At 41.1% G+C, this 18,120-nt stretch overlaps 2 protein-coding genes across 4 annotated transcripts in view; one reads left to right on the top strand and one right to left on the bottom strand.

The window, feature by feature from the left end:
• The window catches only part of LOC122401523, a 41,259-nt gene that overhangs the window by 21,108 nt on the left and 2,031 nt on the right, over window positions 1-18,120 (bottom strand). For all 3 annotated transcript variants that reach the window (XM_043403710.1, XM_043403712.1, XM_043403711.1), the window contains exons 2-17: window positions 16,629-16,952; window positions 16,066-16,353; window positions 14,132-15,655; window positions 7,847-8,011; window positions 5,601-5,786; window positions 5,346-5,522; window positions 5,057-5,222; window positions 4,841-4,949; window positions 4,405-4,531; window positions 3,493-3,559; window positions 3,294-3,403; window positions 3,082-3,224; window positions 2,901-2,997; window positions 2,629-2,819; window positions 2,379-2,529; window positions 1,785-2,005 (exon numbers count right to left, since the gene is read on the bottom strand). In XM_043403710.1, the coding sequence (XP_043259645.1) occupies window positions 1,785-2,005; window positions 2,379-2,529; window positions 2,629-2,819; window positions 2,901-2,997; window positions 3,082-3,224; window positions 3,294-3,403; window positions 3,493-3,559; window positions 4,405-4,531; window positions 4,841-4,949; window positions 5,057-5,222; window positions 5,346-5,522; window positions 5,601-5,786; window positions 7,847-8,011; window positions 14,132-15,655; window positions 16,066-16,353; window positions 16,629-16,856 (3,950 nt within the window). In that variant the 5' untranslated portion in view covers window positions 16,857-16,952. The remainder of the gene's footprint in view (window positions 1-1,784; window positions 2,006-2,378; window positions 2,530-2,628; window positions 2,820-2,900; window positions 2,998-3,081; window positions 3,225-3,293; window positions 3,404-3,492; window positions 3,560-4,404; window positions 4,532-4,840; window positions 4,950-5,056; window positions 5,223-5,345; window positions 5,523-5,600; window positions 5,787-7,846; window positions 8,012-14,131; window positions 15,656-16,065; window positions 16,354-16,628; window positions 16,953-18,120) is intronic.
• LOC122401526 (carbohydrate sulfotransferase 11-like) lies at window positions 10,097-13,165 on the top strand. Its single transcript, XM_043403715.1, has 6 exons — window positions 10,097-10,246; window positions 10,385-10,533; window positions 10,683-10,854; window positions 12,009-12,168; window positions 12,249-12,448; window positions 12,619-13,165. The coding sequence occupies exons 1-6, from the start codon at window positions 10,097-10,099 to the stop codon at window positions 12,844-12,846; spliced, it is 1,059 nt and encodes a 352-aa protein (XP_043259650.1). The 3' UTR covers window positions 12,847-13,165.

Genomic DNA, 18,120 nt, shown 5'->3' with positions numbered 1-18,120 from the left:
TGGATGGAATCGATGCACATTACATATTAACTTCGTTAAATACAAATTAATATGCAATATACGATCCGAAGAAGGAACGAATTGCTGGTATTTACGATCGTGAATCGCTGTCAGTAACATTTAAAAGCGCACGATATCGGTTCGAAGAACAAACTCGATCGCCGATGGACGGTTTAATCGCAGAACTCACGGGATCGTTGATAAACATGCTTCCAAAGTATTCGAACGCGTTTAAGCGCGATCGAATGCAACGAGTCTATGCAACACGAAACGAACATTAATTTTCCTCGTGACGAGTAATTCCATCGTTGACGACTATTTTCGAAATAAATAAGTTCTCCAAGTTTCTTCGACGATCACTTTCCACGGTATTCGCGAAAGCAGAAAATCCAAAGGGGGCGAACAAGCGGAAACGAGCGTAATTTGCGACGACGCGACAAATGACGAGGTACGCACGACTGTGCCCCGTATAGACGTCGAGCGTCCCGACGCTGACCGCTGCCCCTTCCTTCCAGGTAAACCACCCACCTCCTCCCCCCCTCCTCCCCTACCTTTTCTCTCTTTTCCCTTCTACCATTTCACCTGTAACCACGCGATACCTTATCGAATGGCTATACACTGACCGTAACCACCCCCATCCCCCACCTACTCGGACGTTAGGGTGGAAACTTTACCTAGGCGTACGCGTTCCGAGGTGAAAATGACCAGGTGTTATTGACTGTTGCTATTTATTTCCCCTGTGCTGTCTTCTTCGCAGAAATGTTCGACGGCCATACGAATACCATGCGACATTTTTTATTAGGTCGTAGAATATTTTGAATATTTAGTTTTAAATTCGTCTTATCGGGCATGCAGATTCTACGTCGAAGTACAGCGTCCGCTGGAATTCTCCGGCTATCTTAATCGGGAGTTTCAATTAATATGCGTTTAGTATTCCTCGTTTTACTTGTTTAGAGCTCGGCGAAATCTAATTGCACTTTACGTGACTTCTCACGCGACGTTCGTAAATCAAGGGAAGAGAAACGAGATCAAGAATGTCTTCAGCATATCGCTTGCCCGTTTATTCATTCCATACGATTGTATTTTTAAGCGGTACCTCGTGCATAATCGCGACCCGTTGGCGTGCCCGTTCCAATTTTAACTTTAACGATTTTTTAAACAAAAGTCGATTTAAAATATATAAATAAAGTAAATTTCTCCGTTGTTAACCGGTAGTAATAAGGCATAAATTGTGTATACATATATAGAAATGAGTATCGCGCTACTGTGACGATAATACCCCCATAAAATTGACTGCGTCACCAGTTGGAGATAAGAAAAGACCCGTAGCAATATAAGCCATAAAATATGGTCTTCTATAGTTCTTCTCTCTTCCGTTTTTTTTCTTTCTACAAATAATATCCTGTACGAAGCCACGTTGGCTTCGAAAAGTAATCAATAACGAAATAGTTATATCGTTTGCTTACGATATTGGACTGTGGTAATAATTATACGCAACTATCTACGAATAGGTAATACAATATTCAAAATAATATTCATGCTTCTTTATATTTGTTCCGTACGCCAGCTTTTCAGTTACCGTACGAATATTATGAACATTGTCTTGTATATTGATCAACATATACTATTACAGTTGAGTTTATTTTAGGATACAATCGATCTCACGAGATGGCTGATAAGAAAAAAAAACCAAATAATATGTCTTGTGCGTGATCACGTACTTTTTGCCATCGAATCGATATTATTCTACTAAGAAATCGGTTAGAAAATAGTATATTACTTACATGTCGTACATAGACACCGCGTGCACTTCGTTTGAACCCGTTCTGGCGAATTGCTGGCGATGGTATAATTGCGATGGAGACAACGAGCGTAACCTTCTTCTGTAAGGAGCGTCGACGCATATCGCAGGAAAATGTTCGTTCGTCTGGGCGTCCGATGATATCAACTCGACGTCGTTAATTTTTTGCGCGGCCGCTTCCTTCGTCCTACGATAGAATCTTGCCTGTAACGCATTACGTGTCTGTCAAAATTACTCGATATCTAACTAAAACAAATGTTTACTTTTCATTGGCATGTTTAAAGTGCCAACGCAAATGTAAGGTACTAGGCACATCACGATCGACACTAAATTTACGGGCACTGATCGCACGTATATTTATTGATACCTTTCATGTTGACGATTATCTTACGATACGATTTTTCTTTAAATTAGAACATATATTCATGCCATTGCATCAATCAAATTCAACATAAGTTGTTAAAATATAATATTTATTCGTTCTGCAATTTTAAATATGGAATCAGACATCCGTCAAATTGACGGCTTCCGTAAATCTAGTGTTAAACACAGTTTGAAGCCAGTGATTGATGCTTACTCGCGATGGCGTGTTTCTATCGTTAATATCCTCTCTCTGGTTAAAATCTATCTTATTGTAAGTACGTGTCAATGGCGTAGGGGCCGTCTGTAACGTCCGAAAAGAATTTTCGTCCGCGAACCGTCCCTCTCGTTGCGTAATCGTGTTGTACCTGCAAAAAAAAAATGAAAAATATTAAAAGACTATTTTGTTACACGAAATAAATGCAGAATCACCCAGAATCGTTTCTGCGGATGAAGTTTATACGTACATATCGTGCATAACAAACGTTTGTTGCTTGATGCTTCTTGGCAACGATGGTTGATTACGTTCGATGGAATTCGAACGACCATATCTTGACCCGATGTCGGATCTCCTTTGACACCTATCCTTCTCCAAAAATTTTTGATAAAGCTTAGGGGCAACATCCGAAAACTCGCGACTCGTGTTCTCCGAAATATTCTGCAACATTAAATACGTTCTTAATTACCGCGCAGTTAACACTAACAATCATTTTTCCTAAATTAATTTTTTGTAACTTACATTGCAATCGGTGTTAGCGAAATTTTTAATCGAATGGTAGTAATGCGTGCTCGTACTGCTCTCCGGTTGATTTCTTTTTCTTCGAAACATAGTCCCTCTGGAAATGTATAGTATTAATCGTACAAACGGCGGTTAAATTTTTTGTTTAATCATCTATCGACGTTTTACTAACGATTAATACCTGACGTTTTCTTCTTGAGAATTTACGTGCCTGATGTCCTCTACGGCGTTTCTCAATAGTTTCCTCGATTGAGCGGCAGTTGATTCTATATTAGTAGATTTAAACAGCACTGGTATCCTGGATTCCGTTTTATTGGTATTTTCCTGTAATGCACGCTGCGTTATATTTTTTACGTTTTCTCACGCAGAAGGAAAACATTTCAAGAAACTTACGCTTCTTTCGAAATTCTCTTCGATAATATTCTGATAATTCGTGGATTCTCTTGTGGATGATGGAAGTCTCGTCTGATTCTTTGAGTTAAAATTAGAGCTAGTACCTTCGCCTAAACATGACAAGTTACCAAAATACAGGTTTTGCTGTCTAAATTAACTCGTTTACAGATCATATTCACTTTAAAAAAAAAACGATTACCATTTCGGACATTGGTGTTTACACCTCGAGTCGCTTGCTGGTTAGTTTCATCTTCGCATTGAAGGTCCTAAAAACGATACGCGCTGCGTTTATATCTTCTAAAGATATACTAGGTTCGTAACAATTAATAATAGAACAGTGTGAGATGTATAACCTGAAATAGTTTTAATAAATGCTTGAAATTTAAGCTGGACATGATATCGACTGGATATTATACGAGACGTTGACTGCCATCGGTACATTTCCACGATAAAAAAATAAAAATAAATCGTCGTTTCGAAAGGATTTTCTCGCACCGTTGATCCGATAAAGCGACCCCGTAAAGAACTTGAAAAATAAAAACGAAACGGATGATTTCGGTACACCGACTTGAAAGTCGTCGACGAATAACGCAAAACGATTAATCGTTCAAATCTAACGTAGGGTAGAATTTACAGTCTGAGAAACACCTTGTTTCCTTATTATTTGTTCGCGAGTCGTTTGTATACAATTATGATTTGCTCGACGATAAACGTTAAAAATACTGCTACTTATCCGGCGTGCGACTTATTTATTTAAATCGTAAATGCAGGGTGGAGAGTTGAGACTGTGATTTACAGATTACTCGAAGCTGCTTCGATATAATACGATTGTACCCTCACGAACACTGTTGACCTCGGAACACGCGAGAAAACGTCAACCTGGTCTTAAGCTTGCCCGGCTCCTTAGGCTTGCATTTCGATAATGGCCTCATCAAAATTGTTAATTGCCATTTGCATTTAACGCGACGATAATACACATACTGGAGCTATTGATTTGAACTCATTACCCAGCTACCGTTCATTGACGTCAAGAATGATAAAAATAGAACAGAGTCAGATTGTCCTAATATAATACTTACGATCGGTAGCGTAAATTTTATAACAGTCATACCTGGTCTTCCGTTGGAACTATTTGCCAAACCACAGGTTGATCCGACTTTGGTCGCATGCCCACTCCGAGAGCGACAAAATTAGGTCTATCAATCCATGGATTCTCACTGTAGTTTGCATGTTCGCTCCTGGAATAATTTAATTCGACGATTTAGTACTACGAGTTAAAGTCTTAAGAAACGTAATAATCCTCGAGTAAAGTTTTATAATCATTTCCTTGATATTATCACGTGTATTACGTTTCGAATATAAAATCTTTCTCGGTAATAAATTTTTCGTCAATAAACCTTAATTTGATAATAGTTAGTTGGGGTACAGTGATTCAGAGGCACGATATAATGCGGTATACACGTGTTGTAATAGTTATTGTAGTTTGAAAAAAACTTATGAATCCATTTGCAACGATGCCTGTGCAGTTTTATGATTCAGGATATTACCTTGGATGTTTTTCTGTTTCCGATTTCGTCGCTATAATTTGTCCTTTTGTGCGACCGATGCTGGGCGAAACCGAACCGCTTCCGGCCACGATCCAATCGACGTCAGGACCTGAAACAATTTTTATCAAACTCCTTATATATCTTCCTGTAATTTCCTTGCTTATCTCTAGAATTTTTAATTTCCAAAATGAGGATCGCTCAAGTAAAATAACCAACCTGTGGCTATTTGCACGGTGGGCGAAATTTGCAAGCCGTACATAACGAGACCATCGGCGGAGACCAGAGGCAACGATTTCCGTGCAAGCCGTGCTCTGATGGCAGACATCATCGCCTCTCCGTCGTGATATCCTTCCGACGCGCGTTTTCCAGCTGCTAATACTTCCTGCAAGCAAAAAAGTCCCTCCTAATATACTGCTCGACATAATCAGAAGATGTACAACATCTGTTACGTGACAATTCCCTCTTAACAAACTATCCTTCGACACCAACAGGAATAAACAAGTACCTCAGATTCGTAAATTTGCGCCAGGACAGCTAACGTATCCAGCGCAGCCTGTCGAACCCTGCGACGTCGATCTCTGACCATCTTGGCCACTTTATTTGCCACGGTGTCCACTTTGAATTCCGTGCTTGGGAACGTTACCAACGAGAAGATCAACAATTGCAGGGTGTTCTCCCTCGTCTGCGATAAACATAGTTTAACGATTGTTGGAGTGCAAAGGGCGCGCTTAAATATGGCTTCGAGAATTATGGATGTCACCTTTGCGTTTCTGGCATTCAAGCATTGTGGCTGCAGAAGCTGCTCCAAGAGAAGGGCCGGTCTAAGCCTCAGCATCGCGATCCTGGCCAGCTGAGCAGCGCTCGGGCCACCTTGTCTCGCTAAACCCCAGGCCAACTGTGGTAGTCTATTCTTCAGGGCGTCCTCGCTCACACCAGCTACGACTACCTAATACGATATTTGATAATTGAGAGTTAATAACTTTATGACTTTGGAAAAAATTGCTCGATAGCGATTATATTGGGTTGTTCAGGTGTGCATCCGGGCCCACGACTTCTCGAGTCCCCGACCGATCCATTGTTACAAAAGTCCTACGAAAATCAGAACCCCTAAAAGCGCAACATTTGCAGAGCACGTGAGTTGCCATCAGCCACTTTACCATTTTTTTTTTTTTGGACACACATTGTTTTCGACACCAGGGACCTCCGAAACTTTTCTCGAACGGAAGATTCCTACGCCGTGCACTTCCCCTTAGAGTTACAAATAATCACACCCACTACCACCGTCAACCACCAATCAGTCAAAATTTGTACACCCCCATCAGCAACATTTTCCACCGATAGCAACAGAACCGAGATTATGTAAACCGCGTGCACAGTAAAAAATGTCACTCTTTTCTTTGAAAAATCAACCTGAACATTCGAAATAAAGAACACACGAAATCACTGTCTCGGTGCATTACTTATACGAAATCTGCTCCGACGACATTAATTTGCCGGGTTCGCGACTTGAGAAATTTACGACTTCTTACAAGAAAGTTCGCGATCATATCCGGTACATGGGTTCCAGTTAAATAAATTGTTGGTTTTTCTCTCCTAAAAGAGAAAGTTTTGTATTGGAAAAACCATCGACGCGTATGTTGCGATTCGCGTTTCGTGATACAAGTCAAGAGGGTGCAGCTGTGTCCCTTCCTTGGCTTGTTTGGACAAAGTATAGGGCTGATTGGGTCTGAGGGTACGGGACGAATTTTTCGTCACTGACCTTTTCTTTCTGTATGTTTCTTTCAAACCGTGCAGACGCGCCTTCCAAGTGTTTCTAATAAAGCTTAGTTAAAAGTTATATCGTCCTAATTGTTTTTTTTTATTCCACTACCTATTTCTAATATAAATATATACAGAGAGGTCCACGCAATTGTTTCAAGTCATAACTCCGTTATTATTGCATTTACGAAAAAATGCCAAAGGAGAAAGATAAATGGTTCGAAGAGCACTACATCTGTAGGCCTTTAAATTTTGTTTAGATGCAGCAATGCATGTGCAATTAACAATTGCATCATTTCTTTAAATAGAAATGCATATTTTTTTTTTACACAGATCGATTCTTCTGTTCATTCTACGTAAAAAATAATTAGGGTATCATGGCAAAAAAATTATTAGATCTCGAGATATTATCAAAAAATGTCTTTATCGAAGAAGATACTCAAACACTTCATGACTATGTTGTAAAGGTAAACATCCTTTCGACATTGTTATCATAACAGAAACTGATTTGTACGAGTAAGCATTTCATCATTAAGTAGCAATTCACATATCGTAACTCGAATACGAAAACTAAGAATTTGAAAAAGTGCGGTTTCTAAAAAATAAGTTTTGCAATAACGTTATCGCAACAAATACATCGATACGTTGGCCAGCCCGTTCACCTGATTTAAGTCCCCTTGACTTTTTTCCGTGGGGTTATTTGAAAGATAGAATTTATTCAAATCCCATAGATTAATAATAATTAAACGCAGTTATGCAAACAATAAAAAAAACGTTATCAGAAATGTTTAGAATGTAATGGAGAAGCGTTTGAGCATCCTCTTCAATAAAGACATTGTTTGAAAATATCTCGAAATCTAATAATTCTTTTGCCATGGTACCCTAATTATTTTTTACGTAGAATGAACAGAAGAATCGATCTGTGTAAAAAAAAATATACATTTCTATTTAAAGAAATGATGCAATTGTTAATTGCACATGCACTGCCGCATTTAAAAAAATTTTAAAGGCCTACAGATGTAGTGCTCTTCGAACCATTTATCTTTCTCCTTTGGCATTTTTTCGTAAATGCAATAATAACGGAGTTATGACTTGAAACAATTGCGTGGACCACCCTGTATATTTTACATTGTGGTGTGGACGTTGCTGTTTTTAAATCACCGAAGAAATAGTTAAGAAAGCAATGGGCGATAATAAGTTAGCATTTAGATGGGTCTAGAGGTGCGAATTTACTGGTTGCAAAGGTACCTTTGCCACTGCGAGGCCTGCAGCAGCTACCCGACAGCTCCTTTCGCTGCCCAACACCGCATGCAAAAGAGATCCTAATCGCGGCTCTATCGCGATCAGCGCTGAAGACGTTCGCAAAGCCGATGCTACTCTCTCCAAGCCTCTGACACGAGCACGCCAATCTTCCTGAAACGAGATCGAATCGCGATTAATGGACCCGACACTCGTTGACTGTCGCGATATCGACGTATCATTGAAACGTATTTATCGTGCGCGCCAAAGAGTTCCGTAAGTTCATTGGAATTACGAAAAGTCAATGATATTGATCACTTCCGTGTAAATAGAGCCGAATCGGCAAGTGAATGCAAATGTTAGTGCATTGCATTCGGACTTGCTGCAACGATCGATAATGTTCGCTCGTCGGCTCCTGATTCTTATTCAACGACATCGCATATAAATGATAATTCCCGTACGAAAATTTTCGTGAATCGTGATCGACATATATTTTTTCCACGTCGATCGTGTTATCGGATTCCTCTGTTAACGTGCTGCGATAAGATTTTACTACTACAATTATAGATATAATTGCGCCGTCGTAAACAATTTTTATTGCTTATCAATCGACCCTCGTAATACCGATTCCCCGTTATTCGAGTTCTCCTCGGGTCTCTGACCGTTCTCTCGTGTCATCGCGAACAGTTTCGAACGAATACGAAATGCAAAACGCGGATATTACGAGGAGTTTTGAAGACGCCTCACGAGGCATTAGTCGGCGAGATTTAAACGACGCTGAAATCGCAATGGATTTGCATATACATCGAAACGACGATTTACTGGACCGACATGGCACGCAACGCGTTCTCTAATTATTTTCTTGTTACCCGCGAGCCGCCGTGCGTTTCCCTCTGCGGCTTCGATGCATATTGTGACACGGGGAAATCTCTCTCGTTTTTCATTCGCGGAATATTTATAGTGATCGCGCACGAGGACTGTTTCACCGTCGCGGCGCCACGTAGAAAACGAAACAGCATGCATAATGCATAATCGTAGCCGTTTCACTGCCGCGAAGATACGAACATCGCCGGGGTAAAATGTCACCTGGAAGTGTGATCAATCTACTTAATTAGACGACACGGGGAAAACACCCTAACAGAACGGATGCTCAAAGATTCCGCGGGCAAAGAAAACGAGGAATTAAAACGTCACGTTGACGCACGTTTTTCTCAGAGGAGAACGAACACGCTACAAAGTCGAAAGCATGGGACCAGCTGGGCTTGTTATTCATTCTTCGCGTAGCATGGACGGGGACAGATTTCGCGATTAATTATCTGTACAGGGTGTCCCACGCAACTGGGACAAAATTACATCTCTAAATTATCCAGCCCTTTCTTAATTTCTAAATATTATTTGATTACTGTTTTCGATCGTATCTATTTCCTTTTTTTTGATACCGATTCGATTTCACAATTTTCTACGTGAAAAACCGAGACGACGCAACCTTTCTACGTACAGCGAGGGAACGTAGAGGCGTTGAATCATTCATTTCCGTGTGAAACAATTTGTTTTACTTCAAAAAGGGTAGATTGGTCGTCACGGACGATCGATATTAGCGATCCTATTCACTTTTATAGTTCTTATTATACACAAAGCACCTGGCCACATTCATAGAGAAGCGTACGGCAGCCTTGAACTTCCGTTGAATGAAAGGCAGACGATTTCACGGTCATGAGACGTTCAACATTTCTCTCCGATAACGATAATCGCATAAACCATTCATTATTTTCGCTGAGAATACTATTCGTCAGCGTCGAATTACTAGCACGGCAAGAATATATTCCTAACAGTTTGTGGATGCCTGGTGTACAATTTTTGTATACTATTTTAACGAGTAATTTATTATCATTTTTTTAACGAAATATGTAGTTTCTAGTAATTTGTATTCTATTATTTCTGTTCGTCGATAGTATCGTATATGCTCGGTTTATAAAGAGTTGGATCGTAATAAAAATAAAAATTTCACCGCAAAGCTTCTCGCTACGGGTTCAGAGTACTATAGATCCTTCACTGTCAGAGCTCAACAGGAAACCGGTCAGTCAGTGTCTCGCCAGAAGGAAGAACGAATATTTACCTCGTTCTTCTCGCGAATGCACGCTTTTTCTACGAATTCCAAACCTAAACTACCCGTTTCGAGAAATGATTTAGCAGGGCGGAAATTCGTACGACGAGTTACAAACAATACTATCGTTCGTTCTTCTGATAAACGTGCGCGCCATGTTTAAGAACCGCCGGAGAGTCGTCGGTCGATTTTTGAAATGCATCGTCGTCTGCGGTTTGATGTTTTTTCTTTTAAAATTAACTGTTCTTCTCGTCGGCGAAGAGGATAAGCTGGTACCTACGATGGACGAATTGAAAAAATTAATGGTACGTGTATTGGAATACGTTAATCTATTACGATTAATATAATCTTTAAGTCCGACGTTTTAAAATTATCAACAAGCAAAGCATACCATTGATTCGAAACAGTATTATATTTTCCGAGGTTTGAATATTCTTGTTTAGGTCGAATCTGAAAATGACAATTCCCAACGGTTATTAACAGTGAAGAATACTTGCCGAAGATACAATCTCGGTGTATATAAAGAACCTGATAAACTTGCCGGCTTCAAGCACCCACCTGCGCCGCAATATGCTGTTTTTTATATAAGCAGGTTCGTTAGTATTCGAAACTCAATGAAATTCTAAATGGATTTAATAACGAAATGACGAGTACTATTAAACGTACGAAACAAATTTAATAACTTCGTCAAAAATCGAAGTTTTAATTAACTGCCCCGCTGCGACGTTATTTGTCAAACAGATCGCACAATCTATCATACTGTCCAATTTACAAAGCCGGTAGCACAACATGGATTTACAACTTATGTCTTCTAATGAACGTGCCCGAGCACGAGTTAAACAATGGAAAGGAGCAAATATCGACCATCGCAAGAAGGGTAATACCGGAACTCGAATATCCAGCAGCCGACGAGGTAAAGCTAAATCATTCTAAACACGCGTCGAGCTAAACATATTGAGCATTCGCCGGTCGACTCGGGAAATTAACTACACGGTCGGGTAACGTGACTGGAACCAAACGATCTTAAACAAAATTGGTACCGAGTTAAGGGGCCTTTCTACTTTGTGGGATTTAAAAAATCGAATTTTCTTTTTTGCATTGTCTTTCAGTATGTAGTCTCAAAAATATGTCCACCAAATATTAAATTGAAATTTGAAAAACTAACGAAGATATAGCCTGCTGTAAAGCTGTTTTTCTCGAAACTACATTTTTCGGAACTGCGTATGTGATAACTAGACTGCGGATCTTTATGCAAATTCACATTTTTATTAATAGAATTAATGAAACGGAAGCTTCGCAGAGGGCTGTCTCAACCCGTAAATATAATAATTCGTATTTTACTTTAAGTATTTCTTATATTTTTGCATATTAAATGCATTCTGTAGTTTTTTGAGGATTAAAATTTCCCATAAATGCATAAACATCCGCAGTCTAGTGATAACAAAAAAACTATTCAAGATATCAACATGAAATTTACACAGTATCTTTAGAACTGGTCTCCCTATAGCATGAACTAGGATTATTGCGATATATCCAATACTTTTTCTTTTATTAACAAAAAGGCAAGCGAATATATGAAAATATTCAGTATTTTTTCGTAAAATAACTGCCAGTTTGTCATTTTTTGTTTTTTTGAAAAGATCCTAGTTCATGCTATAACCACACTCATCTATAGTAAGAATATCGTTGGTTTTTGGATTTCGGGCGCCGTTCGTAAAAACTGCTGTTTGTTGATCAACAAAAACAGCGTAATCAATAGATATTATGCGTTGCAAAAATTCGTAAATATAGCTAAATATATAATAAATGCATTTACAAAACCCGGAATTAATCGCTCTTTAATAGCCCGCAAAAAAAATTATGAAGAAACATGTATTCTTCGTGCCTACAAGGTAGAATGGCCCCTGAAGGGAAACGTAGACCAAAGATAATAAGTCTTCAAAGATTTGATAGGGGAAAAGATTATCGATAAAAAGAATTGATTTTTCTTCGCGTAAAGGATAGTCGTCGAGTCACGTGCACGTGACAAACAGCCGTTAAAGCGTTAACAAAAGAAAACTGATGTAGGCTCTAAAAGCAACGAAGAAACTGCTCGTGGTAAGGCACCCATTTGAGAGATTACTGAGCGCATATCGCGATAAGCTGGAAAACTCCGTGGCTGGAAGGGAACACGGGACACTTCACTTTTATCGGAAATACGGCGTCAAGATTGTTCAAAAGTACCGCGGTGAGTCACGGCAAAATATCGATCGTGATATTCCTTTGGTCGTGCGAACGACTAACACAGAGTTCGTCACTCGTTCGCAGACAGGAATTTCACGGAACCGCGAGAGGATCAGGCGATCAAACGTGACGGTGTACCTCCGCCGGCTGGAATCGAGCCGACGTTCCGTGAATTTGTACGCTATTTGATCAACACCGACTTGGCTAGTTACGGGGACGATCATTGGATGCCCTATTACCTCTTCTGTACGCCGTGCATCGTCGATTATGATATTATCGCGAAGGTATGTTTAGATAACGACCCGTCAAGTGTCCTAAGCTCGGGTCCAAGTCGCGGCAATGAACGAGGGAGGTAGGCGTTCCAAGAATCGAGTACATATTCTTCATCCATTCGATCGATTCTAGTCCCTGTTTTATTTATGCACGGATTCGTTACATTTACGACGCTTTACAGGTTGAAACAATGTGGCGAGACCAGATTTACACGATCCATAAATTAGGCCTGCAAGAGGTAATTAAGCCAAGATGGCGACATAGCGGTGGTCACTCGAATGCATCGAGGATATATTTCAGTCAACTGAACAGAGATATGGTGCACAAGCTATACGGAAAATTCAAGCTGGATTTCGATCTTTTCGATTACTCGCCCAACGTTTATTATCGATACGCAACTTCCGTTTAAATTTTTTAATTAAAAAAAAAATAAATTGGACAACGATCTTGCCAGTTAAATTTCATTTTCATAAACGGCATTCTCTGTAAAAGAAACATCATAGATGGTTCGTAGACCCTGAGCGTTGTGTCGATCAACAGGATAACGTATAATGAGTTCGCAAAGAACCGTCTCGATTTCAATCGCGCTACCAGAACTTTTATACATCAGCGCTTCGTCTCGCTTTTCCCTAGTTCTTTCACCCCCGTTCCTTTTATTATATTTTTACTCGTCATTCTTTGTATTTGTAGACGAGTAAAACTTTCGAGAACGTCTTAGCAACGACACGTAGCCCTGAAAATTAATATAGTTCTTTAGCTCTTAATGAGTTATTCGTCACTGTTAACTTATTCCGAACGGTAGCTCTAAGGGTAGATTCAAAAGAAACCTTTGCCTCTATCACACTTTTACACAATTATGCAATTAGTCTCTGCCATGATACATACATGCTTGTTTCTAATTTGCATATCAGAGACGTTACAATGATAAAAACAATAATTTACAAACCTGTTTTGATTCCAAAAATGCTTCGAGACGGCGCCGAGGGACGTCAGAGTTAAACAATGCCGTGGTATTTCGTTTATCGTCGCGTTAATTAATGCGAGTCAAGGGGGAGCCATCGACTTCAGGACAGATCGTTCTGATACATTACAGCGAGGTAAGTAGGTCAATCGATTTTGTCAGCAAAAGTTCGTCGCGTGGCGTAACGTGATTTAAACTCCATCAATTAGGTCCACGTATGTATGCTTATCGGCTAAACACGTTTCTTTGTTTTTGCCGTCGAGTCTTCCGGCAATTTTTGTGCAGAACGCGTTCGACGTGTTCGTAAAAAATATAGAACGGATTCGATTGGCGTCGTTAAAACATCGAGAAATATTTTATGAACGAGAAGATTAGCACTAAACTTAATCGCGTAGACACAAAGTATTGCCATCTTGTATCGATCAGTGTTAGGAATACGATAGAACCTCGATTATTGCACGAGAATCTCCCTCGTTTAATGGTATCGACAAATGGAGGGGAGAGGTCGCTGAACACCGAATGAAATTGGGGTCGTAAGAAGTGACTGACTGTGCAGAATACAATCGAAAATCGAAGAAATCACGCAGATCTATCAAAGGAATTGGCTAACAGAGAAAAGAAAATTATTACACGCAAAATAAAAAGCCAACCAAATACTTTGGCTAGAAAACTCGTTGAAAGAATGACCATTCGATGAGTGAAAATTGGGAAAAAAAAACGTCACATCGCTTACTTTGTTGTGCAGATCCTCCAGTATTTCTTGATCGACCAGTCCCAATTCCTCCCAGCTCAATTCCTCCGACATAGTACCCGCCTCGCCAACATCGTTAACAGCACTGCCATTTTTCTCGATCACACTTGCGACCGTTTTATCTTGATCGCCATTCGTGGTTCGTTCGCCGGCATCGCCATTGCTCTCCCCGGTCGTCGCACAATTCTTCAATTTCGCAGCGTCCCGATTCGAAGCATTACTTTCGTCAATCTTCGAATCCCTCGCGAAAGATCCCTCGGCATTGTCGTCCTCCACGAAAGAACCAAACGTATCGTCCACTTTCTCTAATGGAACTATCTCCTCGGCGCTCTTCTTTTGCACGTTCCTAATTTCCTTTCTATCCTCCGACTCCGAATTCTCGGTTTTATTTTCGCTAAAAGCCTCGAAATTCGCTGAACTCCCAATACCCTGTCCACTCTGAACCAGCTTAACGGCTTCCTTCTTCGCCTCTTCGACTCTACCAGCGATCGGAGACACCCTAAAATTCTCGTTTTCCCCGTCCTTGTCCCTCTCTTCCTGTCGACTGTTCCTCCTCTTCCTCGGCTGTTCCACGGGCTTGTTAACGATCGGGCTGCTGGTCCTCGCGAGTATACTCTTCTTAGGGCTCAGCTCCGCGTTGTGCGTGTAAATTTCTCTCTTCGGGCTGCTAGAGACGGACCTGGCCGCTCTGGATGGCTTGCCAGATTCTTTGCGAGGACTACACGGCTGCGAGGATGGTCTCTTACGGGTGTTGGGCATCTTCGTCGCCGGGGAGACGGGGACCGGAATCCTGGTCTTCGGGGTCGCTTCGAGGGACTCCGTGTCGTCGCTGTCCGGGGTTCTAAGTTTAACTATTTCACCCCCAAAGTGCACCCTTCTCGGAGTCTTCCGTCTATCGGGGGAAGCGTCTTTGGTCTCGGCGTCGTTTCTCAGGTCCGTGCCGCTCTCGTCGTCCTGCTCATTCTCTTCCAAGATGGTCATCGTGATCGCCGTCTCTTCGTTGAATTTAATCTCGGTTTCCAGCACCACCCTAGCCGCCGGCATGACTCCGTTGTTAACCTCGTCCTCCTCTTCGGCGATGCCGGACGTGTCGCTGTCGCTCTCCCACTTCCGGTCCGGGTCTTTCGTATCCCCTTTCTCAACGCTTTTACCGTCGACGTCTATCCTCTTCCGAGCCCTCTTCGCGGACTTGACGTTATAGATCTTCGACAGGATCTCGATGTTCCGTTTCAGCTTGTTGTCGTAATCCTTCAAGTAGTTCTCAAACTCCTCCGTGCCCACGACGTCGTGGATCTTCATCAGCGACTTCAGTACGGCTTCCTGGTGCGGCACCTGAGCCAACCGGGACGCCAGAGCGATCGTCGTGTCCTTTACGAGACGTTCGCTGGGCGACGGGCTGCTGGACGAAGGGAACAACAAGGACGGAACGCTCAGAATCACCCCCGTGGTGACGTTCGTTTGGAAGGAGTCGCGCACTTCCGAACGGTTCAACCCATCCTGAAGAATCTGCAAGAAAACGTGCAAACCGATCGATGCGTGTATCGAATAGTGGGTGGGAGGAGGTAATCTACAAGGTCACCGCGTGCTCGGCGCTCGATTTATGCTCGTCCGAAATTTGGACGAGCGGATAATTGGTAATCGATTTAATCGTCAGCGGGTAACCTTGACGAAAGAACGAACGTCGACGTAAAGAGAACAACCGGTGGAACGCAGAATGAGTCGACTAACAAGAAAAGATACCAATCTGGATACTCGGAAACTTACTAAGCTTTTGGGAATGTGTAAAGCATACGTAACAATCAGCGAAATTTCCATGCTTCGTAATTGTACAACCCTGTTATTGAAACGGGGAATCCCACGCGTTTTGGGCGAAACAGAGACGAACAAAACAGAAGATTTAAGACTAAAGACCGTACCTTTTTGATCGTATTTTCCCTGTCGCGACTATGAATGAGAAAAACCCGTAAGGCGTCCAAAGCACCCTTGCGAACAGCCGGCGCCGGGTGGCCCAAATTATTGACCAGCTCTGGCACCACTGGTTGCATGACCTTGTCCACGATGTCAGCGTTCAAAGTCGGCAACACGTCTATGAGCACGCGAAGAGCGTGCTGTCGCACCTCCCATTCCGGATCACGCAGTCTCTCTGATATCTCCAGGAACGTGAGACGCGTGTCGACCTCGCTTGGAAATTTCCTAGTGCGCACCTGTCCGGGACAAATCGAAATTAGTCGGTCGTCGTTATACAGAACGACGGTTAATCTTGAAAAATGAAAACGCGTTACCCGGAGTTCGTGGATCTACAATTAGATAGAAAATAGTTAAGAAAATCCATCTTTTTGTTCTAGAGCATACAAAGTTTTGATATTTTATAAACCTCCAAGCCGATCATTTTGATATTTTATTTATCAGACTTGAACCGCAAACATGGTCGGTCGCAATACTGGCATTTCGATTGATCAGGTAACATGACTATACCAACCACGTGCTCCCAGAGAGGAGTGAGCTGTACAGGTTGCCCGTTCGATGAGGTCAATGTCATCTTTCGAGGAAGTCGTTGACGATGACCTCGACGAGACGGACTCGCAGGAGCTGAGTAGAAATCGAAAGGCGACGATCGGAGAATCGTCGAGGAATCCTTTTGGGGCTGCAGAAGCCCCGAATTCGTCGATCCTGTCATAGATGACGAGTTCTCGAAGCACTCGGACATACCACCCTACGTCTCGTCCCTGGAGAACCTTCACCATCGCCCTTGAAAATCGCTTTTCTAGTCCTTCGCCGTTCATCGGGTCACACGAGGATCAACCTAATCGACAGATTTACTAGATATACAGGGTGTTCGGCCGACCTTGGGAAAAATTTTAATGGGAGATTCTAAAGGCCTAAACAAGACAAAAATCAAGGATATTAATTTGTTGATTGAGGCTTAGTTAAAAAGTTATAGAAACATTTCCGGCCACACAGTGTATTTTCGGTAAAGAATTTTTTTCTCGAAAGTGCGTAGGAATTCGAGGGTATACCTATTCACCAAATATGATTGTAATTGACCCCTGCAATCGAAAATAATTTTTTTGAAACGATTTAAAATTTTTGTTTTTCGCCGAAAAATTTAGGGAACCTTGGGTCGATATTTCCTGAATATTCGTTTCTGATTTTTAGTAACTTTGTTTGACGCCCTACAGAAAATTTGTCTAATACTTTTTTATAGGTAACTACGAGTTCTACTTCAGAAAAAAGTTTCATTGAAATATATTCACTACTGTAGGAGTTAGGTATGTTTGAAAATTGGACCACTTTTATGGGGTTTTCCTCATTTTACAGGATCAAGGAACAACTTTTCCAAAATTTTCAGAATTTCTACATCTTTTTCACTAAAATACGCGTTGTTTGCTTTTTGAAACATTAAAATCCTCCAATCCGTTCAGAATGTTAACAGAGGTTTTAGAAATTTCAGGGTACCATTTCTAGCCTCACAATTTTTTTCTCGAATGTACGTAGGATTTCGGGGGTATGTGTATTGACAAAAAGTGATGGTAATTAGCCCCCCATAGCAAAAAATATTTTTTTTAGAACGATTTGAAATTTTTTTTTTGCCGAACAATTTACGTACTTACGAATTTTTTTTCTCAGAAGTGAATAGAATTTCAGGGGTACATCTATTCACCAAAAATGATTGTAATTGACCCCCGCAATCGAAAATAATTTTTTCAGAAGGATTTGAAATTTTTTAATAACTGTTTAACGAAGTTCAACGAAGAATTTCAACAAATTAATATTCTTGATTTTCGTCTTAGTTTGGCGTCTAGAATTTCCCATTAAAATTTTTCCCAGGGGTGACCGAACGGCCTGTATATAATTCTGTAAATGAGATTGTAAGAACAACTACGACAGCTGATACAATAGTACAAATTTCTTACAAGAAAGGTGAACAAAAGAAGAAACAAAACTAATTACGTACAGTAATTTCAATGATT

This window comes from Colletes gigas, unplaced genomic scaffold (assembly GCF_013123115.1).
Source record: "Colletes gigas isolate AHSC1104 unplaced genomic scaffold, ASM1312311v1 Colletes_gigas_Sc00025, whole genome shotgun sequence".
NCBI classification, from domain to species: Eukaryota; Metazoa; Arthropoda; class Insecta; order Hymenoptera; family Colletidae; genus Colletes; species Colletes gigas.
Note: the sequence above shows the minus strand (reverse complement) of the source record. Positions and strands in the feature narration are given on the sequence as shown.